General features: G+C 39.7%; 3 protein-coding genes across 3 annotated transcripts in view; 2 read left to right on the top strand and 1 right to left on the bottom strand.

Moving 5' to 3' along the window:
• LOC143031538 (uncharacterized) overlaps positions 1 to 22,518 on the top strand; it is a 485,407-nt gene that overhangs the window by 190,235 nt on the left and 272,654 nt on the right. The gene's annotated exons all lie outside the window — the stretch shown is intronic.
• Positions 433 to 7,290, top strand: LOC143031531 (uncharacterized). Its single transcript, XM_076195497.1, has 2 exons — positions 433 to 684; positions 4,173 to 7,290. Exon 2 carries the CDS (start codon positions 5,123 to 5,125, stop codon positions 5,885 to 5,887), a length of 765 nt encoding a protein of 254 aa, XP_076051612.1. The 5' UTR covers positions 433 to 684; positions 4,173 to 5,122; the 3' UTR covers positions 5,888 to 7,290.
• Positions 17,922 to 22,518, bottom strand: part of LOC143031529 (uncharacterized) — a 14,262-nt gene continuing 9,665 nt past the window's right edge. Inside the window, exon 2 of the mRNA XM_076195487.1 lies at positions 17,922 to 22,490. Within this exon, the coding sequence (XP_076051602.1) occupies positions 20,561 to 22,333 (1,773 nt within the window). The 5' untranslated portion in view covers positions 22,334 to 22,490 and the 3' untranslated portion in view covers positions 17,922 to 20,560. The remainder of the gene's footprint in view (positions 22,491 to 22,518) is intronic.

Here is a 22,518-nt window from a genome sequence, read left to right as displayed (position 1 = left end):
TAGCAGATTTGGAAAAAAGAGAGTATTTTGACAGTTCTTTAGTAAGGTTCAAAATAAAACGCCAAATTTCCCGACGTAATCGATTAATTATTCGGCCCATTTCTTTTTTATTAATGTTTATATTTCCACAAATTTTAATTCAAGCGAGGTTATCCGTTATTGTTTTGATCGGATGTCGGAGTATTGATGTTTACATAAAAATTATCGTCGGAGTTACACATTTGTTTCATTTATAGCTTTTCCCTGTATTTTTTTTTGTGTGTGGTTGACGATGAATTTTAATGTCTTCTGACCATACAATTTTCTTGCTATCGAACTCCAGATATATAAGCTCTACAAGTCGGACTTTAGCAACACTGCCTTCCAGATAGTTCCAGTTTTATTTTCCTTTGTCTTTGTGTGCCTTCGTGTAAGGACGTAATCCGCTAGAATTAATTTTTCTCTATTCATAATTGAACTTAGCCTTTTAGTAATATGTAAAGAATTTGTGCAAATCTAGTCTATTGTACCAATACACAATAGAACAAACTTTGAGAATTTGATAACACGGAACATAATGTTCTTGTACTCTGAGCCCGTGTGTCGGAATGTAAACAAAGATGGAGGCATAGGGAGCTTATCAAATATTTTGACAAGCATAAGTAAATTATAATTGTAACAGCTGCAAAGAGAACGCTGGCGAAGGTAGGGTTTTATGAATGTTGTTTGTAGAAGACGATAGGAAGGTAATAATTTGATGATATCGAAAGCGGAGACAACGAAAACTTAAATTGTAGCCAAGATTGAAGATCAAATACTTAATTATTTTGGTGTTATTTAGCAGGTGTATGCATTGACAATATTATTTATATTGCTTTTTATATTTATTTGGCTAAGTGGGAATATAGGTATTGTCAAACTTATTACTTGTTAGATATTTAGTTACCATTTGTTGTCTACGTTATATTGTAGAATGTCAAATATATATTGAGTGAAATGTGGACATCTAAATATATTTAATATGTAGAGAAATCTTGAAATTGGGGATTTATTAGTGTACCAAAAATCCATGATGACCTAACCTAATGTAATCAAAATGAGCATAATTATCCATTCTTGAGACACTACCCAGAGACATCAGAATTTGGTCACACTGCAGCTCAACTCTGGTGGGCAAGGGGTTGGTGTGTGTGGTAGTGAAAGGCTTCAGAATTATCCATAGATAAGGCTACATGTGAACTACGGGCACTTAAGTGGGAGAGTATTAGCTGCCAGTCATGAGTCCAACACATGATCCAATACCATGGTCAACCACACACACACACACACACACACACACACACACACACACACACACATGAGCTCTGAGCTCTCCTCCGGGAGGGGAATAGTTGTTGATCATGAGTCCAACATATGATCCAAAGACCATGGTGAATCACACACACACACACACACATAAACTCACAGTCTGAGTTCAAATTCCACATGGGACAAATAATTTTAGTATTGCTGCACTGTGAGCTGTTACTCCAACTCTCATGGGTGGGAAGGTGTGTGTGTGTAAGGTCTCAGCATTACCCATGGATTGGTCATATATGAGCTCTGAGCTCTCTTCCGGGAGGGTAGTAGCTGTCGATCACGTGATCCAAGACCATGGAGGTCACAGCATTACCCATAGATCGGTCATATATGAGCTCTGAGCTCTCTTACGGGAGGGTAGTAGCTGTCGATCATGAGTCCAACACATGATCCAAGACCATGGTGAATTACACACACATACACATGTGCGCGCACACACACACACACACACACGGTGGCATGGTTGGTAGAGTACTGGGCTGTCAGTACAGAGGTGCCCACAGTACCTGGTTCAAATCCTGCCCAGGGTTGAAATTATTTCGGTATCGCTGCGCTTCGGGTCGTTACTCCGACTCTCATGGGCGGGGAGTTGGGGTGTGTGTGTGTGTGTGTATAAGGTCATAGCATTACCCATAGATTGGTTATACGAGGTATAAGCTCTCTTCCAGGAGGGAAATAGCTGTCAATCATGAGTCCAACACGTGATCTAAAGACCAAGGTGAATACACACACACACATACACACACACACATACAAAGAGTAATAGACATTTGGAATAAGTTAGATGAGAAAGTGATGTGTGCAAAAACAATACATGAATTTAAAAAGTCTAGATAAAATGAGATATGAAGACGGGACACCACGAGCCTAGCTCCCCTTCCTGTAAAATACAACTAGGTAAATACACACACACACACACAAACAAGTGAGGTATAACTGGAGAATAAGACAAAGGACCCTACAAGTGACACTCCTTTTCTTTAAACTACAGTTAGGTACACACACACACACACACACAAATATAGGAGTATAAATCTAAATATGATAACTGGAAATCAAGGATATAGAATAAGTTGGAACTGTACATGAATTCGAGTCTAGGTGTGTTAGAAAATTAGAAAATAAGAGACAGGACCTGAGCGTTGCTTCTTTCCTCTATGCTACAATTAGGTAAAAACACACATAAATTTAACCCCTTCGATACGTAGGCATCATGAGGAGCAAGTGGGTACGCGAGGCTGCCATATCGGCGTCTTAATTATATTTATTGTAGTTGTACCTGTACTTGATTTGCCTCCTCTTCCTCTCTTAATTTCTTTCCAAAACATCTTTTTATTAATTTCAAAATTTTCTGTCATACTCTTACCCCACTTCACATCTGCTCTCCTCTTTGCCTCCTTTACCTTTTGCTTTACTTCTCTTTTCTTTTCAGCACTGTATGGGGCAGAAACATGGAACATAGAGAGGAAGAGAGAAGGAGTTTGAATGTGTTTGAGATGAGATGTCTGAAAAGTATGATGGGGGTTACTAGGCTAGATAGAGTGAGAAATGAGGAGGTGAGGAGGAGAACAGGGGTGGAAAGGGAGTTGGGAGATAGGGTTGATGAAAGAGTATTAGGATGGTTTGGACACATGGAAAGAATGAGTGAAGAAAGACTAGTAAAAGAGGTATGGAAGGCAGATGTGGAGGGAGTGAACATGAGGGGACGTCCTAGGATGAGGTGGATGGATGGGGTGAAGGGGGCTTTGGAGAAGAGGGGAATGTCTGTTGAGGAAGGATGGGAGAGGACAGAAGACATGGGTGAATGGAGAATGGTTGTATATGGATGATGTTGTGATGCATGGGGGGTGAGGTAGTATGTGTGAGCAAAATTTGACGCAAGCCGAAGGGATTTCTCCCCATCTTCTCCTTTTATGCATGGGGGGATGGAGAGGGGGGGTCGCCGATTTAATGAAGCGGCCTTGGTGTGGATGTGCTGTGTCTGGTGACAGTGCTTCTGACCCAGGGCAGTGGACAAGGTGCAGGGATGACCCGTCATCCAGGAGGTGCTAAGATAAGAGGGAGGGTGGAGGGGATTGGAGTGTATACAGGGATGGAATGGGTGGGAATGATTTTATGCCTTTTCCTTTTTGGCTACCTCCCTTGTAAGGGGGAAAAAGCCTTGGTATGTATGTATGTATGTAGTTGTACCTGTGTGACCCCCATACTCTGTAAACTGGCTTCATCATATTTTCTATGGTTATCAAAATTCACGGGTGAAAGAGAACGAGCAATACAGCGGTGACTTTATTTTTGATAATGCGAGTATTATGACGCAACATCGCATGTCTGGCAGCTAATGCTGCCCACAAGATTTTGGCCCAGAGTGAAGAGGTTAAATACACACAACTTCCTGAATCACAGGGAAGTGTTTTGTCTCGGAGACTCTACCTAACCTAACATGTCAGATGTGGATGTGCAACCCTCCCTCCTCCTCCTTCTTTAGTGACAGCAATAATGCATTTTTATTTATGCCACTGGTGAACATACAAAACCCCAATCAGTAGGTTTGGTTAGGTTAGGTTATGTCCTCCCCCACCCCAGTTTTTCCTATTGGGGTTTTGTCAGCTTTGCAGATTGGGGTTTTGTCCGTTTGGATTTTTATCATGTATTTATGCTACCACCCATGCTCATCACCATTATAATTATCATTATACATGATAACTGAATCCCAGCATTTGACATGTATAATACTAAAGAGCAATGCCCCTTGTATAAAGGGGAGATGAGGGGTAGGATATGTTGAAACACATATCCACTACTTGTTCCATATTTAGAAATATATATTCTTTCAGGGTGCAGGTGGGCACATAGCAGTGTTGGAGTTGAACACTGGAAAGGAATTATTACGGAATTAGAACAATACAATCAGAGAAACTGAAGAAAGGCAGGTCACAAGATCTTATACTGCACCTTATTCCAAGGTTTCTTCAGCTGCAAAAGTATAGACTGCAACAGGAATAAACTATGTTCACTTTGTCCCGTAAAATTAGTTGTTCTCATTTGGACTCCCAGAGGCGAAAAAGGGAAATTAAAATATACCCATAGACTTCATTTAATGACATGTAGAATGATTATGTATATTTTGATGCACACTTAAGAATGTTTAAATTTACTACTTACTAGGCCATATTTGTTGTACCTTTTTTATTTGGTTGATTTTTTGTTGAGACATAGGATGAGCTACATGGAGTTCCTCCTTGCACATAATGTTTTTTGCTTAGTGTAAGCAGCATTGGAATTCACACAGGTGGAAAGAATTATACTTTCCTCTTGATTGTCTTCTAGCCGAGCTGATGATTCATCACTGTATGTAAATGTAAAGCCTCTTGCAGGAATGAGGTTCTTTGTGTATTCATGAAGCTTCATTTTATTGCTCTTTCCATGTTTTCATAAAAGTCCCTAAAATAATGTGAACTAACTAGTGCCAATCTTGAGCATTATCTACAAAGTTATTCTCTGAACTTGAATTTCATGATCTAAAAAAGCAGAATTGGCTGCATGGGAGAGATGCAATGTATTATAAAGCTGCATTCTCTGTTCTGTACTTCAGACCCTGTGTATGGTAGTCACTGAATGTGTGGGTAGATTTAAGAGAAACCCGTCAAATATACTCATTTAGATTCTTGGTGGATCAAAAGTGCATATGCCAATTCAAACTTAGGAGAATCTTCATAAATGTACTTAGTAAACTTCATTTTCCCAGCCTGGTAGTCTTGAACATTTGTGCACTCTCGCAGGGAAGATGTCTTATAAATGTGATTTTTGTGATGCCACATTTTCTCGTGCCGATAACCGAAAAGTGCACATGCGGCTCCATACGGGCGAAAAGCCGTACAAGTGCACTCTTTGCGAGGTTTCCTTCTCCGTGTTTGCGCATCTGAAGAATCACGTCCGGACCCACACAGGGGAGAAGCCTTTCCAGTGTCACATCTGTGAGTCTGCATTCACCCAGTCGTCGGGTCTGAAGAAGCACATCCGAACCCACACGGGAGACAAGCCCCACAAATGCATTCTCTGTTCAGCCGCGTTCTCTCTGTCTGAGAGTCTCAAACGACACATGCAAACACACACTGGAGAGAAGCCGTTTAAATGCGACGTGTGTGAAACTCCGTTGTCTGACTCGCGTGCGCTCAAGGTCCACATGCGCATTCACACGGGTGAAAAGCCGTACAAATGCAGTCATTGCGAAGCTTCGTTTTCGGACTCCAGTAACCTGAAGGTCCACAGGCGAACCCATACGGGAGAACGGCCGTATAAATGTACGTTCTGCGAAGCTTCGTTTTCTCGATCGGATAACATGAAAACTCACATGCGAACGCACACAGGGGAACGGCCTTACAAATGTAATTTCTGTGGAGCGTCGTTCTCCCAGTCGGGTGGTCTGAACAAGCACATGCGTACGCATACAAAAGAGAAGCCTTTCAAATGTAGTCTCCCCATAGCTTCATTTTCCAAATCTGTTATTCTTGAAGGCCACTTGCAAACTCACACAGAAGAAGCCTCATAGACTTATGCTCTGTAAGGCTTCATTTTCCTTGCTAATCTGAATGTGCATGAACTCTCAGAGAAGATTAGGAATGTAATCTGTTAAGTTTCATTTTCCCAATGTGATTTTCTGAAATGCTGTATGCAAATTCATATAGAAGAAGCCTTATATATGTATTCTGTGAATCTTTATTTTCTCCATTAAGTGCTCTGATTAAAAAATGTGGGCACTCGCACAAAGGAAGAGGCTTGCATGCTCCTTGTAAAGCTTTTTTATTTCATGAGAGATTGTATGCAGAGTAAATACATCATTTGATACACTCATTTTAAGACTGTATTTAAGTAATGTGCTGGTTTGAAAAGATATTTGAGGAATACCAGGTCTTTGGGATTTGGTAGAAGTAAAATGTTTATTGCACCTGTGTAAATTTTAAAGAATATTGTTGGTTATGAGAATTTAAGCTCATGTATTTTTGCAGGATTTAGAAGTAAATATTCAGTATTCATTGCATAATAAGTGGAAAAAACTAATCATAGGTGCAATGGCATGTAATACATTATAAAGCTTTAAGATTTGTTTGGATAAACACCTTAGGAATATGATATGAATTACCAATTAATTTGTGTCCTTGTTTACCTGTCTTTCTGTTGTTAGTTTTCTTTCTACATCCAGCATCACTATAAACTAGAAGGTCCTATGTTAGCATGCTTTACCATTGTAATCCATCATTAACCCATTAAACTACGATGACAAGATTCTTGTCATTTGGTCAAATAAAACAAAAAATAAAACACCAAAATGTTTGATCAAACACCAGAAAAATATGACGTCAGTCCTCGCTTACGTCCTATTTTTCTGGTGTTTGATCAAACATTTTGGTGTTTTATGATTTTTTGTTTTATTTGACCAAATGACATCTTGTCATCGGAGTTTAATGGGTTAAGGAGGTGCAGGATGTCAAAGTTGTATAACAACAGAGCAAGATTCTTTGCATGACTGCACATGTAGCTCTGAACAGAAGGTCACTTGTGGGGCTTGCGCTGAAATACATATTTGTAGAAAATAGAGATGATCACAAATTTGTATCATCTTGTTTTAGGGTAATGGGAATCGGCTGGATAATTAGACTAGCATTCAGAGATGATGCATAGGATTTGTTTTTTTTTTCCTTGAAGTTCCATTCAATATTGAGTATCAATCATAAATATTGAATAGTTATAAAAGGGTTGTAATCTGTTATGACAATTGTTACGAAACAAAGCCCACTTTTGTATTTCTTTATTAGATTCAACTCTTCCATATGACAATTATAGATTTAGAGATGAGAGAATACATGGTTATAGATTAGTAATACTTTTTAGGATCATTAGTCTATATAATTAATTTTGTAATATAGAGAAATGAATGGTTTCTGGTTAGACAAAGCATTTTTTTTTCTCCAAAATTTCCTTTGTATTTAAGTGCAAACATTTGTACATGTGTATATTTAAATGTTGCAAGGACAGAATACACAGTACATCTTGTACTTCACTTCCCACACTGTCCTCATACAACAAAATATATCTTCCCTGATTAACTTGTGGACTCACTCGGAGGCCATTACTGGTTACTTGAAGGCTACGTGTCTTCTGCAACATAAACCAGGGCCAACAGATTGAATGGTGCAGGGTAAAAATGTACAGTTGATCAGCTGTAATTTGCCACATGTATGTTTGCACTTTGTATTAAGTAATTCTTTACATACCTGGAATTTATTGGTATTCTACATGTACATCTGCAATAGAAGGCCCTGCCCTCAGATAAAGAAAACGGTCTTGTATAGGTCAAAACAAAACAAGACATGAGGTAAGTAGTGGGAAGAGGACACTGGCCTAAGTAAAAGTGAAAGTAGATTAGGAGGTATGGGTGCTTGTGTGTATGGACCCGGTAATGAGAAATGTGATGAGTGAAAAGGACCTGTGATTAATGAGTGGAGCGTTTTGGAAAGTGTGAATTTAGTGATGCTAGAGGATCTGATGCCTCAATTTTAACCAACTGGAGGGAGATGAGGCCTTCTCGGAGGAAAACCAATACCTCTATCATTCCTTCATAACTTCCTACAGAAACCTGGACTACCAACCAAATGGTAAATGCCTTTGAGTAACAAGACAACATATGCAACATGACACATGATGGCAGTGCGGGTTTGACCAAAAGGATAGAAATGCTGGTAAGTTGTGGCCCATAACACCAAATCCTGGAGGAACACAAACTGCTCATAGTGGCCCCAGTGATCGACTCAATGAGGAAAGACGGACGTATTTAACTAGTCAAAACTTTACTCCATTTAACAACAGATTCAGTCTTCCTATCATTAACCCAGTCCTCTAGCAATTGTGCATGATGGCTGGGTCATGAGATAGTGATCTCTGGAAGCTCCTAGTTTCAGTCCTCATGATAGGCTGGACATATACAGACTAATGGGGCAGTACTCTTTAGCAAGAGCCTACCTGGCCAAGCAACCCTAAGATAAACTTTGCCCACCCTAGAAGGGGAGTTGCCCTGCATACTCTAATAAGCACAGGGCAAACTTTTTAACAAATTGATCTAAAGAAATCTTAGGGAAGGAAGCTCATGTGAAGAATGTTGTAAAGTTTTTAAAAGACATAAATTTATTTTATGAAATTTAAGATTGTGTACATGAATGCTTGTGAGTGTATCTTGTTCTGATGTGTTTTTGTGAGTGATTGTTTTTACTGTTTTACTTGAATTTTTATCTGTTTATATAAGATAAATATGAGCTGAATGGCCTACCGGCTCCATCGCTTGGCCTTCAAGCCAAAAATTTCATAAAACCTAGAAGGGGAGTAGGCTAAAGGTGCCTTACAGACAATCCCCATCAATCTTGATGCATCCTCACTGCGGTGCAAATAAGGACAATGTGACAAATATGGAGTAGCAGCCTCATCTGCTGCATCCCCACCCTGCCTCTCAACACTTCCCCATGAACGGAGTGATGAGGGAAAAACCCTTCACACCAAGGAACAATTTGCTAAGATAACGCGGTGGTGACTGCTCTTTACCCCTTAGATGAAGGAAATGATCGACGCCGACGACGAGGCCAAATGATCTTAGAGCCACAGCCATTGATTGCCCCACCAACTGACAATTCGAAGTATGCCAAGATGAAATAGACTCCGACTTGGATTACCCAATATTCTTAGTCTTTAGTACCACAAATGGACCGTTACATGCTGTAGAGTTCCTAATGCGAGTGAGGATTTAGTCATTTCGTGCAGGAAGTAACACCTAATTTGGTATCATGGAAATGAATCGCTAATAGGCCTAGAATCAGAACTCAGTGTGATGTAGTCCAGTCCCTTGCTGGTGTTCCAGTTCAAATGAAACTACATGCAACACGAGTCGGGAATATACACCATCCCACAAACGTAGGACTGGTCCGAGACTTTAGGACAAATATTTGATAAAAAAAAGTATGCCGAACAAAGAAAATAAACGATGTAATGATCCCATCCTCCATACTGATTCTGACTTTTGACAAACCCTAACTTCCAACTTGCATAAAAATAGAATACTTGAAATGTAATGTAAGATGCTACCCCCGGACACGACGCGTTTTCAACTGCCGGCACTTCGGAGAGACTAAATGATGTCGCCGTCCAGCAGGCACATCTGTGCACTGCACGGCCCTCCGCACACGATTTCCCATGACTAAAACAAGCTAAACGTGCAAACTACGGCCCAAATCACGGAACATCCGCAATGAACGCGAAAACCTATGCATGTAGGAGACAGAATACACACACTTCCGAGTAATTCAAGTTCAAATGAAGTCCATGACGCATGAACCTAGAATAACGCACGTGGAAGCTCTGTAGTCCGCCACCTCGATGCATCCTCCCTTTCCAAATTCCCGCCCCAACAGTCACCAATCGTCCACAACACAGGAATACACAACCCTTATAAAAAAAATGTTCCTCTTTCCTTAAAACACAAACATCGAACTACCCTTCTTCAACAATCCTCACCGACACGCAACACAAAACAACTGTACCCTGCCAATCGTAACAACAGTGCAACACCCAATTTTACAATGGAGCTGTCGAAGTCTCATCCCAAACTTGTTCCAATAATTCGTACTCACCTGCGTCTGCATAAACACAAATAGTATCAAGTACAGTGGCATTTTTATTCATGGTTTGTGGGGCTGGCACCCGCTCGGACTTCAACCTTGTCGATGGTCCGGATCTGTTCATACATAAACGCGGGAGACGGTGTATACATCAGGGTGACCAGGCGTCCCGTATCGATCCTCCCCGGGACGCGTTTTGTCCCGTATTTTCAAGATTTAAACACTTCGCTTGAAAAACTGATTTTTTTTTTAATATTACAGGTATATTAATTCGAAAGGAACAATATTTGAGTGAAAATTTATAATACATTACTACTTGAAACAAAATATACAATAGACACGACCCCATTAAAGCAAAAAAAAAAAAAAAAAAAAAAAAATTACAAGTCAATGAAGCAGGTACTGAAGCTTGTTTTGTGCTCTTCACATTGTCCATCTACCTCTCCAATTTAAGTGTCCCGTATTCCAGTTTTCAAAATCTGGTCGCCTTGGTAAACATGGTATGCCAGCGCAGTGGCGATACTCGGAATCTGATGTATCACACACACATACAGTAATACCACAAAGTCATACAGCGGTCGGGGGCCATTACTCAAGTAGATGCCTTACCTAACCTCTGCGCAGCGGCGAAGGTTCCAACAGACGCAACGACGTGTCCCCGACCGTCAGCCAAGACGCACTATCGGCAACAAATCTCGTGTCCACCCGCCCGCTACATTTTCAAGCGAAACGAGACGAAGCCACCTCCAGGCATTTCACTATTACCACTCATGCACCACCCATTTACCATCTTCCTTCTCGGTCTGCCCTGTCAGGATATAAAAATAATCTGTAACATTTGCCGATTTCTCCCAGTAGGTGAATTAAGCGCCCTAAACCCTTTTGACTGGGTCATCACAACCTCTCGAGGTAAATAACCTCCCTACTTACAATCAGTGGCGTGTAGAGAACGGGCATCCAATCAGATCATTTGAGGAGAAAGAACTCTACATATTTCATTTACATTCAGGTGGAATAAATTATATTTAATGTGTTTACATATTCAAAACGTTAACCAAACATGTTAAGAACTTAACATATTTGGTTTATATTCAGGTCAAATAAAACGCTTGTTTCATCTGTGTTTACTAATTCAAAGTATCTTCCTTTCTCATTACTAGGCTTTAACCTTGAACCTTTTGGTCATGTATTCAAGGAGTTGTCCCACGGCATCATCAGGCTTCTAAGCGCCACTATTTACAACTTACATATTCCTTCGTAACAACTTCCTACTTTTTCACCTGTCAACTCAGCCAAATCGTATTGCATTGTGACGTAGACAAGTACTAATCTGTTCATAACAGACTTAGTTGGGTTTATACTATCCCAACACCCTTGCCATTTTATCTGCACTATTTTGTATAATATGTGGAATAATATTAAGTACGTAATTCCGTACGGGATCAAACTGGTAAAACAGGTTAAAACATATTTAGGCATCTGAAGGATTTGAATACCGCATGCGAATGTAGACGACGCTCTAACGTTCTTTCTGTATTTAGGCGTTTTTTCACATTGGTCACTTAACTCTCTACTTTATCTCCAGATTATTATTGTAATTTTATTTATACATAGCTGTTAGGTTACTTAACATCAATTGATGCAATTGACAAGCATCGCCTGATGTTGCTGTCAGTTATGCATTCCCACCTCATAAACCTTTTCCATCCCCCACTCCGTCTCCTTTTCTTCATCAGCTCAGTACCTCCTTCGAGAGTACAAATTAGTTTATGGAACCTTCTCTTTTCCGTATTTATATGACGTCCATTCCCATTCAAACGTATGGATTCCCCTCCACAGATGTTGCCCTAGCCACGATTAAAATCATCTTGGAGGTAAGATGATATTACACCTAAATTATACGATATCAATATTAGTGTAAAATCAGTCAAGTATTACATCATGGACAATATGAGGGGGGGGGGCAGTTACCCAGGGTGTTTGAAACTACCGGTCGCCACGTATAATTTCGGTAAATTTTAAAGTTGTTGAATATAAGTTTATGATTGATTTTTCAACTGCGAGTCTGCAATTTAAGTAAACGCTGATAGTGATTTCAGAGGGGAAATATTATTTTTTATTGCCAGCCTCTATTAATTCGATTTGGGGTACACATACGTTGTGAATTTAATTAAAGTCAAAATTTAACTCGTGTAGATGTATAAATGCCTATACGGTCAATTTGAAGTATATACTAATATGACCATATACAATATATCGTTAAATTTGCCTCTCTGTAATACAACCTCCTCAGCAAACTTGCCACCACCAGCTGGGGAACAGACCCAAACACCCTGCGACAAACAGCTTTGGCACTGTGTTATTCCACTGCAGAATATTGCGCACCAGTATGGGCCAGGTCATGCCATGCACACAAAATAGATCCAGAACTGAACAGGTCGTGTCGAATAATTACAGGTACCCTAAAACCAACGCCATTACATACTATCTACAGACTGGCAGGGATTCCACCTCCCCACATTCGGCGCGAAATAATTACCAAGATAGAAAAATATAAACAACAAAATGATCCCAGGCATCCACTATACGGTCACCTTCAGGTTGGACAGAGACTGAAGTCCCGCCAAAGCTTCATGACGGTGGAGGGACTAGATCCAACCCAAGCTGTGGCCCATAGACTAGAATGTTGGCAGGAATAAGACAATCTGGGCCATAACATGCTCAAACGAGACCACCTTGCCCCCCAGGAGCAAACCTAACCAGGAAGGACTGGGTTACCACAGAGGAAGAGCCAAGGTGGGCAAAACGAAAGAAAACCAACACAAGTGGGGATACTCCAATAGCCCCCAATGTCCCTGTGGCGAAGTACAGACGATGGTCCACGTCCTCCGGGAATGTCCATTGAGTCCCCATTGCTCCGACCAAGACCTTAGGGAAGCAAATGAAACTGCCCTTATATGGACACGGTTCTGGTGCCACAAGATATGATGATGATCGTGACTTTAAAACTCGAAAAAAATGTAGGAAACGCAAAAGAATAGTTATCCCTTACGTCAAGTTTTCTCTACATGTTAATAAATTGAGCGAATTTGTACATGCTGGCATGAACCATTAGATACACACGAAAAATTGTGAAAATATGAAAGAATATATCAGTGTTGGTGAATCTGGCGAGTACAACTCAGCATTTTCCCTTTTCTATACATTGCCTCAAAACGACACTTTTCAAGTATACTTTTAGCACAATGCTTTGAAGTTTAGTTTTAAATCCCCCCTCCCTCCCTCTCCCCCATCTTATCTATCCTGCCCTCTAATACACCACAAAAAGTCCACGAGACTATAAAAATAAACGAGCAAGTGCGTCTGCCCCACACCTATCATAACTCTTACTTCCATTTCATTCTTTCCTTCCACTTAACCCCCAAATCCCCCCCTCCTCATCTTATCTATCCTGCCCTCTAAGTAATAGACCATTCTATCATCTTTTATTGTTCTACTAACACTATTACTATAATTATTATTATTATTATTGTTGTTGACTAAAAATAATTGCACATATCATACAAAATAATGAGTATGGAAAAATAGAAGTCACTACTCTCCCCTAACAATTTAACTGAAAAAAACACTAGTCATCCCAATGGGGGGAAAATCATACCCATTAAAAAAATATTATATATATATATATATATATATACAGACGCTCATCAACTTACGTTTTAGTTACGTTCCGAACGGCCGAACGTAACGTGAAAATTAATGTAAGTTGTTACTGTACGTTCCAGTAATGTATGACCGTTCATACTGTACTATACATCCATAAATTCTATTACCGTATCTTATAAAACACCCCTAAATCATTAATTATAAACATAACATTGTAAAATAATAACATTAATTTAAAAAAATTATATTCAAGCAACATAAATTGAGATGAAGGAGGAGGAGGCTAGGCACGTTCAGTCTGTCGTTTGTGCCATGTAAACAATGGACGCAGTGTCATGCGTAAGTATCGTTTGAACTACGGAGAGCGCGCTAAACTAAAAAATTCACTCAATTTTTTTTTTTTTTTACATTTTTTTTTACAGTCAGTTCAAACGTAAAATCGAAAAAAACGTAAAACGAATGAACGTAAGTAGAGGAGCGTCTGTATATATATATACACACACACGACATATAGAATCAAGACCCTTCCCCATCACCATGAACACAGAACCTACCCCATAGAAATCAAACCTAAAATAGGCACAAATAATTGTATACATTTAATATTATATTAAAAAAAAAATGACCAACAAATAACATCAATAACAACAACTCAAGAAGAAGAAAGAGAATACCCAAACCTGCAAGAAGATGGACCGAACCTCCAATTCTGTAAATAAAAAAATAACCAGGCAAACACACTAGCAATCACAAAAATAATAATTACAACAGCAAGTGGGTCTGCCCCACACCTATCATCATAACTCTAACTTCCTTCCATTTCATTCTTTCTCTACACTAACCTCCACTCTCCACCTTACCTATCCTGTCCAGTAGTAGTAGTGTATTCTATATTTTTATGGAAATCTTTTGGAATTAGGGTATTGCCATGATACAGAAAAAACTGATTTGCATAAAATTGAGTCAGAAATGCTTGGACATAAAGATTGGATAGATTTTTCATGTATCTCAAGACTGAATTAACTTGGTCATGCTATTTCTGAATATTGTCAAATTGCAACCACCCCCAGAAGTTATTCTACTATAGAATATACCTAGTATATCATACATATATATATACCTACTATAGAAATAGTACAATGTGCTGGCCTACATTAGTATATGATTTTGCATTTTGAGATCTTGATTGATATTTTTCCTATTTTTCTAAATTGCAGCAATTGTTCAACAATCAACCATGTATTGTGTCCATATATACACTAAAAACCCACTGTTGATTGGATATAAGAAAAGAAAGGAAATAACGATTTCCATATATTTCGATCACTTGCTGTGATCCTCTTCAAGTGGAATACAAAGACAAGAGAAAACACATATTATATATACAGAGGAGAGAGGTGGAGTGAGGGAACTAGACATATCATATCAGGTAGTGTCTATATTGCTGCACGGGCTTTGTGGCAAGTCATCAGCTTTTACAATAGAAGGAAGTAATTTGTTAACTGCCAAGGTGGTTATATAATCAGGTGACCATTGTCCTTTTGAAATGTTAAAATTAGGGAATTGTTTATTTAAGGAAGATTCAACGATTTTCCTTTTATAGCTACATTTTCATTTGAAAATGATTTTTGCCTCGTCCCAAATTTATGTGGTAATTATTGTTGGCGATGTGTTGAAATACCGCGGAGTTCTGTTCTGTGTATTTTACAGAGTTTTTATGTTCTTTTATTCTTGTTTTTGATTCTCTACCTGTTTGTCTCCAATACAGTGGGTTTTTAGTGTACTGTATTTATAAACGTGTTACGATATTATTGGACAGTATCCATATATGGTTATCTCTTGTTGATGCTCTTGACACACTGGGGCAGATGTAATCTTTAAATTATCCAATTTACATATGAAACTGGAAGCAGTTGCAAAATTGATGTACAACTTCAAACAAAATTAGTAGTCTTCAGGGTTTAACACAAGGATAAGGCATCACCACTGATTTAATTTGTCTCACAGAAATTTGGCTTTAGAAGTTAATTTCGTTTTAAGATACTAAAACAGCAGTGAAAATTTGAAGAATATTTCAAAAAACATTTGTAATCAGGGATCATTCTCAATAGCAAAATATAGTATGTTTTAATTTAGATATCCCTATGAAGAAAAATATATATAGGATATATATTTTCAATACCTGTAGCATAAATTGGTGTAACATTCTATATCAAGGAACCAATTATATATTCCTTCTAGTGATGGTCCTGGAATTATGGATACATACATATACAAACAGCTTATTCCCCTTTACAAGGAAGGTAGCCTAAGTCAAAGGCATAAATCCATTCCCACACATTTCATTTCCATATACTTCACTCCCATTCACCACCCTCCCTCTTTTCTTGGCTCCTCCTAGATGACAGGTCATCCCTGCATCTCACTCACTGTTCTGGGTCAGAAGTGCAATTAGACACAGCACATCCACAGCAAGACCACTTCATTCAATCGGTGACCCCCCCTACTCCATCCCCTCATGCAGAAAAGTTGGAGACAGGGAATCCCTTCAGGTTGCGTCAAAATATCATTCACACATACTCCCTCACCCTTCTATACACCCAGCCACTCCCATCAATACATCACATCATCCATTCACAACCATTCTCCACTCACCCCTATCTTGTCTCCCTTCCTCAACACACATTCCCTCTTTCCCAATGCCCCTTTTACCCCATCCATCCATCTCATCCTTGGTTGCCCCCTCATGTTCACTTCCTCCACACCTCTTTTATTACTCTTTCTTCATTCTTTCCATGTGTCCAAACCATCCCAATAATCTTTCATCAACCATCTCTCCCAAATCCCTTTCCACTCCTGCTCTCTTTTTCATCTTGTTTCTTGTACCTCCTACCATACTTCTCAGGCACTTCATCTCAAACACATTTAAACTCTTCCTCTCTTAGGTTCCATAATTCTGCCCCATACAGTGCTGTTGGCACACTCCTTCATACAATCTCTTAACATCCATTTCCAGATGTTTACTTCTCATTACACTTTTTAATCCCCCCCGAGGCATTTACTTGCTTCTCTCAATCTACATTCTACCTCCACACACTCCTCCCTTTCCTGCCACATTTGTCCCCAAGTATCTAAAACTATCCACTTCCTCCACTTGATCTTAATGCTCACTTCCAATTTGCTGTCATCCTCTCCCCTTGTTCATTTCATCACCTTACTTTTACCCACATTTATCTTCATATAGCAGAGATAATCATATCCCTACTACCTATTTCCAAAAACTGTCAAGTCCTTCACCTCCATCTGAAGGAACTCTAAGGGGATTCTTCTGTGGAGCTAATGTCTGGAGGGAATTGTTGGAGTTGGTTTGTCAGTCTTGGAGTGCTTGTTTTGTAAACTGAATGTGAATGTGTCCTTTGTATAGATATGTTGTGCAGTGTAAGGTGGAATATTGTAGATTTCTGAGTACTATGTTGCTGTAGTTTTTTCCATTCGGTTGTGCTTGTGTGATGTAATGAGAAGGGTGAGCTGGGTTGAAGGTTCTTGCATAGAACTGTGTACCTATTTTCAGTATGATAATCTCTGAGTGGGATTTTGGTTACTGTGCCACAGGAATAACAGAATTTTTGTTAGATAACCGAAAAAAAAAAAAAGGTTTTGACAGTGACTGAACATACTATCAGTCTCAGTCATTACCTAACATTTAGCATGGACTTACCTGGTGGGAATCAACCTGTTGGGGGTACCACATAGTGAGAAAGTAGCAGTACCTCTGAAGGGGAATATTAACCTAAACCCTGACATCCAGTATATCTGTCAGAGTTGGGCACGTTACTGCTGGACAGGTAGTGTATTACCAAAAAATCTGCACATACACACTGCGTACATGTCTATACATAAACACATACACAGTCATGCAGACCACTCTAAGGAAATTAAAATTGGTAATGCATTGATGGAAATGCACCCCAGATTTTTTGGTAACACACTACCTGTCCGGTGGTAACATGCCCAGCTCTGAAATCTGCATATAGATTATACTTCTCATTTACACACTACATGGAACAAAGAACCTTACAGTAACCTGTTGTCCCAGATCTCTCTTGCAGGAGACACGGAGCTGCAATGGCTTTAGACAATATGAAACAAAAAGCTACCATAACAGTATGAAAATATTTACAAATTCTATCATTATGCCAGTAGCATGTTTACATGCATTCTGGATATCTTCTTTTGGGAGGAATGTGAAATTCAAACTTTACAATATCATAATTTACTCATAACCTGTTGTATAAAAAATGTATAGCAAAACATTTTCTCAATAAAAGCTTAACCCATTATAAGTTAATTCTTGTAGATGTCTTCAATATATCTACAGTGGTATTGTCATGATGTAGTAAAAATTATGGAACGGAACAAATACTTATACAGCTAGGGTACACAGTGCCCACATGAGAATAAACTCACCATTGAAAATTACAAAAATTTACATATGAAATTATACAAAATATATTCACCAATAATGACTCCCACTCTAGTAACTAGGCCATTTACATTACACCAAGCAATGTAAAAATCAAAGTGACAGTCAATAACTTTGTGACAACCTAGAAATTGGAACAAGACCAATAACCTATTTGTGAATGAAAAAAACAGTAATAGATAAAATAATAATAAAAAAAAATTGTGATAAGGTCATTATAGTTACATTTGTAATATTATTAAAAATATTATTAAAATTATTGTGAATAAAGAGAATGCCCTTTCATACCTGTTACCATTCTACTGAAATAACTTTTCCTCATGTAACTCATGTTAAGCTAAGACTGCATTAATGGTAACTTATACCTAATATGAATTCCTGAATAATTACAGCAAAGAAACCAATGAAACATTTCTCAAATTCAATGAATTGCTATTGAGCTATACAATCTATATACATACACCCACCCACACACACATATATATATATATATATATATTTACAAATACAAAAAAGTGCAGGAAAGGGAGGAGTGGAGGTAGAATGCAGATTGAGAGAAGCAAGTAAATGCCTTGGGGGATTAAAAAGTGTAATGAGAAATAGACATTTGGGAATGGATGTTAAGAGGAAACTGTATGGAGGAGTGATTGTGCTGACAGCACTGTATGGGGCAGAAACATGCAACATAAGGAAGATTTTAAATGTGTTTGAAATAAAATGCCTGATAAGTACGGTAGGGGTTACTAGACTGGATAGAGAAATGATGGGGTGAGGAGGAGAGTGGGGGGGTGGAAAGGGAGTTGGGAGATAGGGTTGATGAAAGATTATTGGGATGGTTTGGACACATGGAAAGAGTGAGTGAAGAAAGATTAGTAAAAGGTGTGAAAGGCAGAGGTGGAAGGAGTGAACATGAGGGGGCAACCAAGGATGAGATGGATGGATGGGGTAAAAGGGGCTTTGGTAAAGAGGGGAATGTCTGTTGAGAAAGGACAGGAGAAGAAAGAAGATAGGGGGTGAGTGGAGAATGGTTGTGTATGGATGATGCTGGGATGTATGGGAGTGGATGGAGGATGGGGGGGGTGAGGGAGTATGTGTGAATGGTATATTGATGCACCCCGAAGGGATTTCTCCCTGTCTTCCCTTTTTCTGCATGAGGGGACGGGTGCTGATTAAATAAAGGAACCTTGCTGTGAATGTGATGTGTCTTGCTACATTGTTTCCGACTCAGGACAGTGGGCAAGATGCAGGGATGACCCATCATCCAGGAGCCAAGAAAAGAGGGAGGGGTGGTGAATGGGAGTGGAGTATGTGGAGAAGAAATGGAGGGGGGGAGCCATTGGTATATGTATATACATATATACACACACATGCACACATATATATATATGTATATATATATATATATATTTTGTATATGTGTGTGGGGGGCAAAGTCCGACTGTCACTTCCCCGTTGGTATGGACATGTCATGAGAATGGAAGATAATAGATCACCAAAGCGATGGCTGAACTGGCGTCCCAGGGGTAGACGACCACCAGGAAGACCAGGGAAAAGGTGGTGTGACAACATCAATGAATAGAGGATCCTCTCTACAACAAAAAGTACTACAAGAGAGACGGTATGATGACTGCAGCGGCTGGAGGAGGCTGATGCAGACTGACAGGTCTACATAGACCTACCAGGCGGATGGTGAGAATGGTGAGAATATATACGTGTGTGTGTATTTAATTGTAATAGACAGGAGAGGAGCAAAGCTTGCTAGGTCCCATCTCCCCCTCTTCAATTTTATCAACTTATTCTATATCTTTGATTTCCAGTTATCATATTTAGATTTGAATTCATGTAGTGTGTGTGTGTGTGTGATTCACCATGGTCTTAAGTAATGTGTTGAACTCATGATTGACAGCTATTATCCTCAGAGCTCATGTATGCCTTATCTGTGGGTAAGGCTGTGATCTTACACGCACACTCCCAGCTTCCCACCCACAAGAGTTGGAGTGCCTACTCACGGCACAGAAATACTGATATTTCATCCCTGGGTGGGAATTGAACTTGGGCTGCTGGAGTAGCGGTAGCCAACACCACTGTGCCACTGAACCATGTGTGTGTGCATGAATAAATTTAATTCAAAATGATACATACATTTAACAATAGTTCTAGCATGGGCAACAGTGTTTATTCCAATTGTAACAAAATCTCCTCAGAAAATAATTACCATGCTCTTTTTCACACGAATATTAGATTATAAGTTCCCTATACATCTTACAGGTCAGGAAAAACACAGAATACACAGAAGCATCTTTTCATCTATAAGTACACAATGAAGGAACCATCAGTGATGTTTACAAACATGTGAAGTGGCTATATTTCATATAATCTAATCTGCCCTGTCCCCTGAGCATTTTTAATTTCTTCAGTCATAGCAATTCAATTCCTCAACTATGTATAGTGTTTCCTTCTTTACTTCCGTTTTTAAGCTTTCGTTATTAAGATTACTAATCTCTGAACAATCTGTGTTGGATGTGATATCCAAACTCTTCTCTTCAGGTGGTTCACATTTAATAACTGGAGGAGTAACAGGAGTTGCTTGAAGAATATCATTGGTGTTACTGGATATGTCCTCTGTGGCATTTCCAGTGTAATCCAAGGTTTCATCTTCTGGTAATTCACATTTTATCATGATGTTATTACAGCTTACATCCTCTACAACAATTTTTGATGAGCATGTCTTCACACCAGAGTTCATGCATGAACACTCAGTACCGCAAACCATACAGTCATGAACCTTGTCTTTCTTGTGCTCTTGCATGTGTTTCTTAAGCGGCCCTGGACGTACAAATGCAGCATCGCAAAGACTGCATTTGTGAGGTTTCTCGCGTGCGTGCGTTTGAAGGTGCGATTTCAAATTACCCTCCCGGATGAATGTCGAATCGCACAACGTACATTTAAACGGCCTTTCCCCCGTGTGGATCCTCACGTGGGATTCCAAGTGAACGGACTGAATAAACGAAGCGTTACAAGTCGTGCATTTGTACGGCTTCTCGTCGGAGTGAGTCCATAGATGTTTTTTCAGATGATCGGACCGAGCGAATGCGGAATCGCAAACGGAGCACTTGTACGGCTTTTCGCCCGTGTGGATGCGGAGATGTATCTTCAGAGGTCCTGCCTGAGCAAATGCCGAGCCACAGAGCGAGCATTTGTACGGCTTTTCACCCGTATGCGTGCGAAGATGTGCCTTCAGATCGCCTGCTCGACCGAATGCATACGTGCAATACGAGCACTTGTGAGGCTTTTCTCCAGTGTGAACTCTGAGGTGATGTTTCAGACTGGCTGACTGAACAAACGAAGCCGTACAAAGCGAGCATTTGTACGGCTTTTCGTTCGAGTGAGTCGAGAGGTGAATTTTCAACGTATTGGAACGAGAAAACGCAGAGTCGCATATTGAGCATTTGTACGGCTTTTCGCCGGTATGGATCCTTAGGTGTATTTTCAGATCCCCCGCCCGCGAAAAGGCGTAGTTGCAGAACGAACATTTGTGAGGTTTTTCTCCCGTATGTGTGCGCGTATGCACCTTGAGGTCATCCGAACGTACAAATGTGGAATCGCATTCCGTGCACTTGTAAGGTCGCTCTCCCGAGTGGGTTCTGAGGTGAGACTTCAGATTCCCCCTGAGGGTGAACGTGGCACTGCACACGGAACATTTGAAGGGCTTTTCGCCTGTATGAATCATGGTGTGCGTTTTCAAAGCACCCGGCCGAGAAAATGCGGAGTTACAAGTTACGCACTTGAAGGGCTTTTCTCCCGTGTGTGTCAAGAGGTGTATTTGTAGCGATTCTCCCTTAACAAACGAGGTCTTGCACAGCGGGCATACGTGAGGTTTTTCGCCCGTATGTGAACGAAGATGTACTTTCAAGTTCGCTCTTTGAGTAAACGCACTATTACAATGTGGGCATTTATACGGCTTTTCGCCCGTGTGTGTACGAATATGCACTTTCAGCGTTCCCGTCTGAGCGAACGAAGCATTACAGATACGACATCTGTGTGGCCTTTCTCCCGTATGAATCCGCAGGTGTTTTTTTAGAGTTGATAAATTGGAAAATGCAGAACTACACAGTGAACATTTGTGACACTTTTCATTTGTCTCAACCGCCTTCACAGACTTAACACATAAACTTTCCTCACTCATTTTCTAGACCCCTACAGTGTTGGATACCATGTGCTAAATACAGAGCCTGTCTGTATTTACGAATCCTGAACACCATAAGTTTACGTGGCTTGCATTTCTCTATTGCAGATATGGTTAACTTCTCTTCTAGCACTTTCTGTCTTCATTGCTGCCATTTCTGAAACAATGATAATTCAATTAAATAA

The sequence above is a fragment of the Oratosquilla oratoria genome, chromosome 12 (assembly GCF_046742065.1).
Source record: "Oratosquilla oratoria isolate Oo_2021 chromosome 12, ASM4674206v1, whole genome shotgun sequence".
NCBI lineage: Eukaryota > Metazoa > Arthropoda > Malacostraca > Stomatopoda > Squillidae > Oratosquilla > Oratosquilla oratoria.
This window is presented reverse-complemented; position numbering and strand designations above follow the sequence as displayed.

Coding starts and splice junctions, on each gene's coding strand:
- LOC143031531 (XM_076195497.1), top strand. CDS start 5,123: ATGTCTTATAAATGTGATTTTTGTGATGCCACATTTTCTCGTGCCGAT.